This window comes from Tachypleus tridentatus, chromosome 2, assembly GCF_004210375.1.
Source record: "Tachypleus tridentatus isolate NWPU-2018 chromosome 2, ASM421037v1, whole genome shotgun sequence".
NCBI classification, from domain to species: Eukaryota; Metazoa; Arthropoda; class Merostomata; order Xiphosura; family Limulidae; genus Tachypleus; species Tachypleus tridentatus.
In genome coordinates, this window is record NC_134826.1 from 5203878 (window position 1) to 5217067 (window position 13190).

General features: G+C 34.0%; 1 protein-coding gene across 2 annotated transcripts in view; it reads right to left on the reverse strand.

Annotated features, from left to right (window-relative positions):
* Positions 1 to 5857, reverse strand: part of LOC143237491 (myc box-dependent-interacting protein 1-like) — a 43019-nt gene extending 37162 nt beyond the window's left edge. Inside the window, exon 1 of one of the 2 annotated variants that reach the window (XM_076476824.1) lies at positions 5539 to 5857. In XM_076476824.1, the coding sequence (XP_076332939.1) occupies positions 5539 to 5610 (72 nt within the window). In that variant the 5' untranslated portion in view covers positions 5611 to 5857. Of the gene's footprint in view, positions 1 to 5037; positions 5172 to 5538 lie in introns of those variants that run through there. The other variant, XM_076476832.1, reaches the window with a different exon arrangement.
* Positions 5858 to 13190: the final 7333 nt, after the last annotated feature.

Genomic DNA, 13190 nt, shown 5'->3' on the forward strand with positions numbered 1-13190 from the left:
GGGCTGTCCGAGTTTAATACTGAATGGGACAGACCAGATGGATCAGAAAATCCCTATTTGAAAGATAAGGGCTGTCCCAGTTTAATACTGAATGGGACAGGCCAGATGGATCAGAAAATCCCTATTTGAAAGATAAGGGCTGTCCGAGTTTAATACTGAATGGGACAGACCAGATGGATCAGAAAATCCCTATTTGAAAGATAAGGGCTGTCCCAGTTTAATACTGAATGGGACAGACCAGATGGATCAGAAAATCCCTATTTGAAGGATAAGGGCTGTCCGAGTTTAATACTGAATGGGACAGACCAGATGGATCAGAAAGTCCCTATTTGAAAGATAAGGGCTGTCCGAATTTAATACTGAATGGGACAGACCAGATGGATCAGAAAATCCCTATTTGAAAGATAAGTGCTGTCCCAGTTTAATACTGAATGGGACAGACCAGATGGATCAGAAAGTCCCTTTCTATCTTTAAATGTTAAAATCACTCGGCTCACAAAGTAAAGAAACAGAAACAAACCTCACTTTTTAGGACTTAAAACATGTCTTATTAAAACAATACAAACTGATTTTATGATAGAATTGACAATAAGCACCAGATTAGGTTAATAAAATCAAACTCCACAATATAACTATAATGTTTATTACTGAAGTACATCTAAGAAACAGTGAGAGAAAACATAAATAAAGACAAAATATTTAACTGTCTGTATACATCACAGAAATAAAATAGGCTTAACATTTTGCTTCACTCAAATTAGAGCTTTCAATGACCACAAGTTTTTGTGCAAACTGTCCTTTATAAAGAAAGATAGAAAATGGAAGTATCACATTACAATCCTGTCAACATTCATTGGGTATATTTATGGACGTATCACATTACAATCCTGTCAACATTCATTGGGTATATTTATGGACGTATCACATTACAATCCTGTCAACATTCATTGGGTATATTTATGGACGTATCACATTACAATCCTGTCAACATTCATTGGGTATATTTATGGACGTATCACATTACAATCCTGTCAACATTCATTGGGTATATTTATGGACGTATCACATTACAATCCCGTCAACATTCACTGAGTATATTTATGGAAGTATCACATTACAATCCCGTCAATATTCACTGGGTATATTTATGGAAGTATCACATTACAATCCTGTCAATATTCACTGGGTATATTTATGGAAGTATGACATTACAATCCCGTCAACATTCACTGGGTATATTTATGGAAGTATGACATTACAATCCCGTCAACATTCACTGGGTATATTTATGGAAGTATGACATTACAATCCCGTCAACATTCACTGGGTATATTTATGGAAGTATCACATTACAATCCTGTCAACATTCACTGGGTATATTTATGGAAGTATCACATTACAATCCTGTCAACATTCACTGGGTATATTTATGGAAGTATCACATTACAATCCTGTCAACATTCACTGGGTATATTTATGGAAGTATCACATTACAATCCTGTCAATATTCACTGGGTATATTTATGGAAGTATCACATTACAATCCTGTCAATATTCACTGGGTATATTTATGGAAGTATCACATTACAATCCTGTCAATATTCACTGGGTATATTTATGGAAGTATCACATTACAATCCTGTCAATATTCACTGGGTATATTTATGGAAGTATCACATTACAATCCTGTCAATATTCACTGGGTATATTTATGGGAGTATCACATTACAATCCTGTCAATATTCACTGGGTATATTTATGGAAGTATCACATTACAATCCTGTCAATATTCACTGGGTATATTTATGGAAGTATCACATTACAATCCTGTCAATATTCACTGGGTATATTTATGGAAGTATCACATTACAATCCTGTCAATATTCACTGGGTATATTTATGGAAGTATCACATTACAATCCTGTCAATATTCACTGGGTATATTTATGGGAGTATCACATTACAATCCTGTCAATATTCACTGGGTATATTTATGGAAGTATCACATTACAATCCTGTCAATATTCACTGGGTATATTTAAAACTTTTTTCTAAATGAAATGAACTTTGAAAACAAGTGAACAATATTTCTGTTCCTTCAGTTTCACAAAATAAACTGGTATTAAGGAATATTTACACTTTTTACTTCTGTCACAAAGTTTCATTCAAAGTAAACAAAGCTTAAAGGAAGTTTTTCTCATTAATTCGTCAATTTCCTTTCCAGTTCCAATTCACCCCTCCCTCCCCCAAACACAGAAGTCTTCACAACTACAGCTTAAAGTCTTAAGTCTTTCAATATTCATTAGTAGCAGATAGAACTTATTTATCAGTGCCATTAGAGCACTTCTTTGCCAAGAGGTCTATCTACTGATTATATTCTTTCACATACTTCCACACACAGAAACGATACACAGTTTTAACTGACCAATAACCCAGACACGTCACCTCTTCAAGACATTTCTAAAGCAATACTTTACATATGACATTTTGAAAAATTAGGATGACAAAAGCTTATTCCTTCAAACAAGGTTACACATACACATATATACCCTTCCATTTGGTAAAATAGAGAGACCAAAACCTAACTACATGTAGCCCCTCACACTCCTATAACCATCCTAATTTCTCCTCACCCACTCCCAAATAGTTCTTTATCTGTCAAAACATCTTGAAAGATCATAAACACAATACTGTTTCAATAAAATGTGACCATCATAAATTCAATATTGTCATTTTATAAATAAGCCTGTAAGTGTAACCGAAAACAGTATACTTTTAGGTTTGCACTAACTGCTGTCGGGTCTACCCTAACCCTTTAATTGAAGCTGTTAGCTCTGCACTAATCATCTTTATTTTTAATTTACTTTTATGTTTTACCTCTTTAACAACTCAAAAAAAAACTTTTCCAGGTATTATTCTCAACAACCACGTACATGAAGTAAAATATTTTTTTAAGAATAAAGGACAATCTACAACTGGCTTGCTAACTTAAACAGATAAATATATGTGATAAATGTTTATGTAACAGACAACAATTTCTGTTCCAACTCCTATTCAGATAGCATGTAGCATGAAAATTGTTTGTAATTAACAGAGGCCAAGCTTAAGTCCTAAACTAATTACTAGCATTTGCAATGTCAAGAGAACAAATGGCCAATCATCTTCACCATACTTACTTTAAAAACATTACATTTTGAACAGATTACTATACTAATAGAGGTAAAACTTTGAGTAGTTTTTATTATATATTACTGCGGTTATTTTCCAATGTCAACTTAGAACTTACATTTAAGACCAACCTAAATTTAACATCTAATCAAACATACAGAACAAATTGAGATTATGTCTGACCAAAAACAGCACTAAGAACAGATTTAAACAGAGTTAATAACAACAGATTTAAACAGAGTTAATAATAACAGATTTAAATCCACTTAACTTCCAATAAGCATATTTTTCACATTGTTTTTAGTCAAACCCTATTGAAATGTAGTTTATACATTCCCTGGGACTCAGCACATGAAACAAAACAAAAACTGAACATATTAAGAAACCAAATAAACACAGCCACAAAACTATGTTCACCTGATAAAATTAATGATGAAACCAACAAAATAAAACAACACTTCATCAATATCAACAAATTTCCTGAAAAAACCGTGGAAAAAATTATACACTAATATACTACAAAAACCAAGTGCAAAACTGAAGTACATACAATATAGAAACTACACTGACAAACACAACAACAATTTATAAAAATACAATGCAACAACTGCCACAACGTCTATATTGGAGAAACAAACAGAAAAATGGAAACTAGATTCAAAGAACAACAACAACAAAAAACACCTTCACACGTCTATGAACACTGCAAATAAAAAAAAAAACACAACATAGCCATAGAAAACACCCAGATACTAAGTAGGGAAACAAATATAAACAGACCAAAATTAAACCAACATAAAGGAACACCTTTATACATATACTAATTAATAACCTAACATCTAACTGCAATGCCCCCTGCAATCCAGTACCTGTTTATACTCTCATTCCTAAGACATGTATCTGGTAAAGAAATTCAAACACTCTCTCTTTCTTAACCTGAAGACGACCTAGGAAGGTCAAAATGTTGTTCTTTCCTTACCAATAAAAGTGCTAATATCCATACCAGCCATTCCGAGATACATTTTTATTTCAATTTAGTTTAAAGGATAGAAAAGCTGATATGGACCAAAAAGTTCCATGTTGTTCCAAAACATTATCTCTAAGTAATAGAATTTTTACAAACTTTGAAATTACCAAATGGAAGTTATTTTAGTTTTCATTTAAAAACCTTTGCAGCTTTTATTAATAACAACCAGTTACAAAAATTCAAACTTTAACCATAGATATAGTGGAAAATCAATATAATACATTTATTAAGGACTTGATATCCATGGAAGTGTAGGAATACAATTTTCAGAAATAGTCTATTATAATTTTTAATTTATTGCTGAATATCTTATGGTAGAAAAAAATGAATTACAACTATTAAAACAATTATATTTCTTAACTGTGACCCCATTTTGTTTAACAAATCTTCATAAAATCAAAAGTAAAAAGCTTAACAGAAGTTGTATCCTGCTGTAAAACTGTCATAATTTAGTTATATTGACCAATAAATAATATCCTTTTGAATATTAAAAGTTGAACACCAGTTTAGCTTTGCAGTGAAAATGTTTCTAAACACTTCAAAATATTACAAATTTTAGCCCCTGGGAAATGGGCCTTCTTCAGGCAACATACAGTTAGCTACTGTTATCAAATCTTACATTTCTTTATATATATCATACATATAAACTTAAGCTAATAAACATATTTTATGTTGCCATCACAACCAATGTTGCTTTAATTCAAAACTCAAAAGATTTTAATAAACCATTATTTTAAAATATATATTTATTACTATTGTGATCACACTTTATTAGACAGCATGAAATTAGATTTAATTTTATAAATCACGTTACATCCATGTCCTCATTTAAATTTACTTACATTTTGTTGCTCAGATATGTAATGTAGCATGTGGTTTAAACTTGTTTTTAGTACTGTTATTATTTTGGTTAAAAGTTTTAGCTGTAGACTGTCGGGCTGTATTTGTGTCACATCAGTATCAGTCACTGGTCACTTATACGTAGGAATTTCAGTTGGTTAACAGAAAACACAAACTTTTTAAATATCTTTCACAATCAACAATAACTCATTCTGTTACATTACCAGTATCAGAAAATTTCAAAACTTAGCCAGAATACTAACACGGAACTTTGGTTTTGGAAACAGGAAATAAGAGAGGAGGGTGTTCTAACCAAAAGGTACAACTGTAACTAACCGAGGCACATTTATAAGTAATTAATATTATTAGTTTTGCCACTGCACTGGCTGTATGGTAATGTTACAAAAACATAACTGACTCTGAAACTATATACGTTATAAGTAAAATTAACTTAGTTACGAATACTCGTTTTCTGATAATGACAATATATTATGTCAACTTACACGTTCCTTCGCACGAACAGCATGTTTTTGGACAACCTTACTAAACGAACCACCTCCTTTACCGTCTGCCATGTTGTCTAATCTTGCCTAGCGTTGAGTAAAATGAACGAGTATCGTAGAAAGCTTATCAACATAATATATCTATTAGTGGAAAACACACATACGAAACAAATCGATAAGTCCAAATATATGTTTTTACTATCGCATAATTTAAGCTAAATGTGGACAATGATTAATATGATAGGTATTTATAAAATAATTATATTCCTATATTGTAATATTTGTGTGTAAACATCTAATTTTATATATAGGTGTCACTATTTTCGATCATCTAAATTCTACACAATTATTGAGCCTTGTTAAAATTAGGGGACAATAAAGTAACCTCCTTTTATAACCACGCTGTAACATAATAGTTCAATATTAAATGTGGTAAATGTACAGTTAGTGTGAGATTTGATTAGTTTAAGTTACAAGTTTTGATATATGTCTATGAGATCTGATTAGTTTAAGTTATGAGTTTTGATATATGTCTGTGAGATCTGATTAGTTTAAGTTGTGATATTGAAATTAGAGTTTTAAAAATTCTGTTTTTCATACTTCGGTGAACAACAGTGGACTCTTTGTTACTTTCTTGTGGTTCCTCCAGTGTCACATCTGTATGTCTACGGACTTACAACGCTAGAAAGCAGGTTTCGATACCCGTGATGGGCAGAGCACAGATAGCCCATTTTGTAGCCTTGTGCTTAATTTCAAATAAAGAAACACAAATACTGTCTTGTATGTTTGGTTTATTTTATGTGTTTGGTCCTGTGGGTGTGATACTGTGTTGTATTTTATATGTTATTTGTTTGATGTAATCTTATTTGGGACATCCTTTGTAGTTTGCCGTGTGTCTTTGTTTATAATTACAAAGTATGAGGTTCTCTAGATTTTTTTTCATATGTTGAGAAATGGTGTTCTCCACTACATCATGGTTTAAACAAGCAAACGCGACGTGCCCGTGAAGTTGACAACTGTAAGATTGTTTTACAAATACGGTTGGTGTTTTTGCTTCTTACACTTGAAATATCTGATACCAGAATATAAAACCATCTGATTCTCTACTCCGTATAATATTGGTTTCTTGTGTGTATACTTTTACTGAATTTGTTTATGTCTTTCATATAATTCTTTTTAAGTTTTTAAATGTTATGTAAATTTCTATAAGTTACTTTTTGATTTCTCCAATTTCAGTGAATATTCTTGTTTAAAACAGCTTTAGGCCTGCCACTTTTGTGTTTGGTCTTGTTTCTTCAGGAGGGGCCTGTTTAGGCCTGCCACTTTTGTGTTTGGCCTTGTTCCTTCAGGAGGGGCCTGTTTAGGCCTGCCACTTTTGTGTTTGGTCTTGTTCCTTCAGGAGGGGCCTGCCACTTCAGAACCTTTATTCAAGACGCCACCTATAGCTATGCGTTTGGCTCCAGAGACTAATATTCAGCTTGCGTCGTCGGATTTCCCTTGCTAGTCGTGGTCCTTTGCATGTATTCGGCGGTATTCTTTAAAATTTACTGCGCATTTAGGAGGTTGTGTGTGGTTTTCACTGTTCTGTTGAGGTTGTGTGTGGTTTCTACTACCTCAGGTGATATTGTTTTCTGTGACTTTGTTAACAGTTTTTGGATGTTATTTCTGTTTTTGTTGTCCATTTACAATTTTTATACTGTATTTTCATGGGTCAAGTTTGAACTTTTTTAAATGTCTTTTTACTCGCTTCAGAACTGTCTTTCCTTACCAATACTTAGTTTTTGTTTGCTAAAACGTGGTCTTTTTTTAGTTATTATGACTAATTAGTTTAACTATGGACTTATACTAAGTCCGTTTTTAAAGTTACCCATGCCAGAATTACGTATGCGTGTTCAGAGGAAGTGATAAGAGATACACTTTCAGGGTTTTGTTGAGTATCGTGGCGTTGTTTTTTAGTCCAGAACAATCTAGCAATCTCATAACAGTTGATGAGTCTAGGTTCGTAGCTGAGGGTGGGAGTTTCCTGAACTTTCATTGTTTTCAGCCGGAAGAGTTGTAAGTTGATCTATCCACTGAACCCAAGAGTTTTATATAATTTTCTCTTATAATCACTTACAGTAGTGGTTTGATGTAATCTTTTAAAGCCTAAACAATAGACGCCTTTACTCTCTCGTAACCTGCGCAGGAATTTCCCTTTTATTAAATAAATCTTTTATTAAAGATTTAAAAGCAAAATGACTTGCTTGGCTGAAGTATTTCTTTAATAATAATTAAGGGCCCGGCATGGCCAGTTGGGTTAAAGTGTTCGACTCGTAATCTGAGGGTCGCGTGTTCGAATCTCCGTCGCACCAAACATGCTCGCCCTTTAAGCCGTGGAGACGTTATGTGATGATAAATCCCACTATTCGTTGGTAAAAGAGTATCCCAAGAGTTGTCGGTGGGTGGTGATGACTAGCTCCCTTCCCTCTAGTCTTACACTGGTAAATTAGGGACGGCTAGCGCAAATAGTCCTCGTGTAGCTTTGCGCGAAATTCCAAAACAAACAAACAAACAATAATAACCAGATCTCGTAAAATTATATGTATTTTTAATAAATACTTGTTTACAATATATGTACAATAAATATGAATAAAAACGTGCAATATGCATTTCTTCTCAGAGCGACATTATTACATGTGAGATGCCATTTGTATTTCAACAGTTATGGTGTATTAGCTAAATGTTAGCGGTAAATCAATGGATTGTATGATAAATAAAGTTATGATAATATTATATTTGTATATTTAGTGTATATGACCTCTTGTCCACCGTTGGTACAGCGGTAAGTCTACAGATTTATAACGCTAAAATCAGGGGTTAGATTCTCCTCGATGGACTCAGCAGATAGCCCAATGTGGTTTTGCTATAAGAAAACATATGATCTCTTCTAAAAGTGCTGTTTAAAAGAAATTAGAAAAACACCAAACCGTAAGTCATTCTTGGCTTTTTTCCCAGAATGCGAGGCGGTTAGAAAGCGTAAAACTTTGCAGAGGTGGAACCTGCACACCCAAAAAGACACGCCTTTTATAAAACCTCTTCAGTTATTAAATCCACCCTGATCACTTTAAAAACAAAACAGGATAATTTAGGGTGTTTATAACGCAGTATATCTCCAAAATTACCCGCTACTTTGGATTAAAAAAAAAAACATAACAGTACTTCTGTGATACATATTTATATATTGTTATGTTTTTTACTGTTACGTGGACTGGAATTTCAATTATTTTTAAGACATACCTTAAAATAACTCGCCATGTAAATATACATATTATAGTAGAAAAAAAATGTTTGTTTTTTGTTAACTGTATCGATGTGTTTTTCATATAGCAAAGCCGCAACGGGCTATCTGCTGTGCCCACTGAGGGGGTTGAACTGTGTGGAAAAAATATATCAGAAACTTGATCACCATGGAAACTCCTCTTGAATAAATTAAAAGACTGTTGATAATTACGCTATTTTATTACATATATGGCAGATATGTTCCTGTACTTCTCAGATACATACAAAGTTTATACACAATTACTCAAAACGCTAGTTAGATTATATATTAACCATCTCAAGAAATCAAGCGATAAGCAGTTCTGTATTTACATTCAAGTCACAAAAACAAAGATTAATCTTAACTAAAGCCAGAAACAATAAACCAACAAACTTTGTTATTTTTTAATCTAACCCTTATTTATTTGCTGAATTCTCTTAGTAATTGTGGTAAAACTTATTCTCTTGATGTAAATAAGAATACTTTTCTCAAACGTAAATGTATATAGTGACATTATTATTGCTTTAACAACTTTATCAATATCACTATTGCGTTTGGCTTGGCATAGCAGGGTAGTTAAGGCAATTGACTCGTAATCCGAGGGTCGCGAATTCGTCACGCCAAGCATGCCCGCTCTTTCAGCCGTGAGAACGCTATAATGGTACAGTCAATCCCACTAATCGTTGGTAAAAGAGTAACCCAAGGGTTGGCAGTTGATCGTGATGACTAGCTGCCTTCTTCTCTCTAGTCTTACACTGTTACATTAGGGACGACTAGCGCAGAGAGCCCTCGAGTAGCTTTGCGCGAAATTCAAAATCAACCAAACTATTGAACTTAAAGACATCTTTTAACACTAAGTGGTGCTACATACTTAAATACTAATCTAATGTTCTTGTTCGTTTATTTGTTTTAGTGCAAAGTAACCGAACATAATGTTTAGGGACAACAATGAGCCTTATGGTTCATTTCGACTGCTACATCTCTCAAGTTAAACTAAAACTATGAAATAAATACATTTTAAAAAACATTTTAAAGCCAGCTCTTGTAATTCATATACTTATCAAGGTTTCTCTCAGACTCACTTAAATTTAATTATTTCACAACATCGAAAGGCAACTCATTCCAGAGATAAATCGTCCTGTTATAAACACAAAACTGTCTCAGCTGAAGATTATTCCTCTACTGCCAAAGTTTATATCTCGGTATTAAGTATGATAAAAGATGATACATTTATACTGTGTATTCCATTTACAATCTTAAACACCTCACTCAGGAGCTCTGCAGTGGTTAAGACACTTGACTCGTGACCTGAGGGTCGCGGGGTTGAATCTTCCTCACATGGTGGTGATGATTACTTGTCTTTCCTCTAGTCTCACACTGCTAAACTAAGGATGGTCAGCTCAGATAGCCCTCGTATAGCTTTGTGCAAAATCCAAACAAACCTTAATAAGGTCCTCTCTTTGCTGAGAAGAAAACAGTTTGATAGATCTCAGCTTCTCCTCACATCATATTCCCTCCATAAACTTCAAAGAAAGATTTCAAGTCCTCGAACGACCACATCAATTAGTCCTCTGCTGGTACAGTGGTAGGTCTACGGATTTACAACGTTAAAATCAGGGTTTCTATTCTCCTCGGTGGACTCAGTAGGTAGCCACGAAAGAAAACTAAAAGTCATCGTAATAAAAGTAGATCGGATCATCAGTTGGATGACATCACAATTTACGATAGCTGTAGTCGTGACACAATAATATGTCATGAAATTATCAAGTCTGTTGTTAACATAATAAAAAAAGCACTTTAGTCCACTTAATATTTTAAATAATACTGTAATTAATATAAGATAATTATATGGGTGGAATAGACGATCCATAGGGAATCAGCAGGATATCTAAAAGTTTATAACGCTACAAATCTGGATTTCGATACCCATGGTGGGCATACCACTGTTAGTCCATTGTGTAGCTATGGACTTAACAATAAACAAAGAGTTAGATCTTTAACACTCCTACGTAAAGACGTTTCTAGTCCTGATTTCTCCAAGCCCGTTCCCCTGGCTGTGGTTTCGCTAGATAGTAGATAGGGACAGTGGGAATCTCGTTAATCCATTCATTAATGGATTTAAATGGCAATTTCATTTAAATACAAAATTATTAGCCTAATATTAATAGCCTTTCAAGTTGCTCTGGGGCCTATTGAGCCCCACTTTTCGTAGGAGTGTTAAGAACAAAAATACCTCGTCCACAGTGGCTGAGCTGTTTGTCAGCGGACATAAAATATTAAAAACGTGGTTTCGATAGTCGTGGTTGGTAGATAGCACGTTATGTAGCTGTGCTTAACTACAAACATAAGTTTTACGAGTATTTTGTTTCACTTGCCAAGATAGTTATGGTAATAACTCAGTTTGATCGATTTGGTTTGGTTTTCGAAATTCGCGTATGGCTACACGAGGGCTATCTGCGCTAGCCGTCCCTAATTTAGCGGTGTAAGAATAGAGGAAAGGCAGCTAGTCATCACCATCCACCGCCAACTCTTTTACCAACGAATAGTGGGATTGAGTGTAACATTATATGTTGGAATTCGGATAGTTCCTCGGGGTCAAAAGGCCGCCTGGAGTGATCTACTGTTTTAACCACTTGCACTACAATACAGTGGTGCGTTGTCTATCTCTCAGTTAGTAGACGCTAAAATGACGTCATGTAAGGAACGTTTAAAATTTCTATCTATATTATCGTAACGCCAGCAAAACGTGCGCGTGACATGAATCATGAGAACACTTATGCTCGTTTTTTTTTTCTGATGACGAGAAACTCACTTGAAATAAAAATTTATCTCGGAACTTGTATGGGTATTAACACTTTTATTGATAAGCAGAGAACAACGTTTCAAGGTCATCTTCGGGTTAACAAAGCTACACGAGGGCTATCTGCGCTAGCTGTCCCTAATTTAGCAGTGTAAGGCTAGAGAGAAGGCAGCTAGTTATCACCACCCACCGCCAACTCTTAGGCTACTCTTTTACCAACGAATAGTGGGATTGACCGTACCGTTATAACGCCCTCATGGCTGAAAGGGCGAGCATGTTTGGTGCGACCCTCAAATTACGAGTCGAACGCCTTAACCCACCTGGCAGTTGGTCATCACCATCCTCCGCCATCTATTGGGCTACTCTTTTACTAATGTAAAGTGGGATTATAATTGACTGTCCTGATAAAAAATGTTTTGAATATTTGTGTGACACCAAAATATAAAATAATATCATATTTAAGTTTATAAAATATTTAATTGTAAATATGACCAACGGATTTTTAAGTTACTTTGCGAGGACTGATCCAGGTCATTTAGCCGCACAGCTTTTAGTTATTTCAATAAATCACTTTTGAGTTGTTGTGTTGAAACCAGTCAGTAAAAAAATGGGTATTTTTGTAAATAATATAACGAAGAATTTGAAGGATTAAACACGGTTTTACTGAATTTATTGTTTACATAAAAAATCAAAGATATGTTGATAACTTTTATTAAAAGTATTCCTGATTATTACTTTCATAGACCTGGCTATTTTCTTTTTTACTGCCTACAAAATATTAATAGATTTGTTGTTTCACTTAATTTAATGTAATCATTAAATTAAAAATACAAACAATAATTTCGCACCTCGAAAATGTGTCAAATAATTATTTTTTTTCTTATCAATAAAAATTCAATTACATCTCAGGAATTCAAGGAACTTTAAACTATAACAGTCATGATGCATTTCAACAGCACGCTAGTGGATCAGCGCTAAAAACCGGATTTCGATACCTGTGGTGGGCAGAGTACAGATAGCCCATTGTGTAGCTTTGTGCTTAATTAAAAAACACCAGCATTTTTAATGTTACAAAGATTTTTTACTTTGTGTCTAGCTCCGCTTTTCAGTTCCGCGTAGTGGTTGAGTGAGAAAATTGAACTTCGTATGTTACCACATGTATTTCGCTGGGACACACATAGGAATACCCTAGGCATACGTTTGTGATATTTACGGTTTGTAAACTTTCTTGAATCATTTTTTTTAATTTCAAATACGAGCGCTCCTTCCTTAGACAGATATAAGGAAAACCATTTCACCAAGTCGTCTATTTTCTCGTTTCTATGGTTTGTTTGTTTTGGATAATAGTGCAAAGCTTTAAGAGGCTATCTGTGCTAGATTTTCCTAATTTTGAATTGATAGAGTGAAAAGAAAGCAAACTGGTCAACTGTATCAACCGTCAACTACTAGATCAACTATTAGAAATTGATTGTCACTGTTATAACACATCCGTGATCCTAAATTTCTAGTGTGATTTTGTGGCAACAGGACGCGACCCATAGATCCCCAATTTCA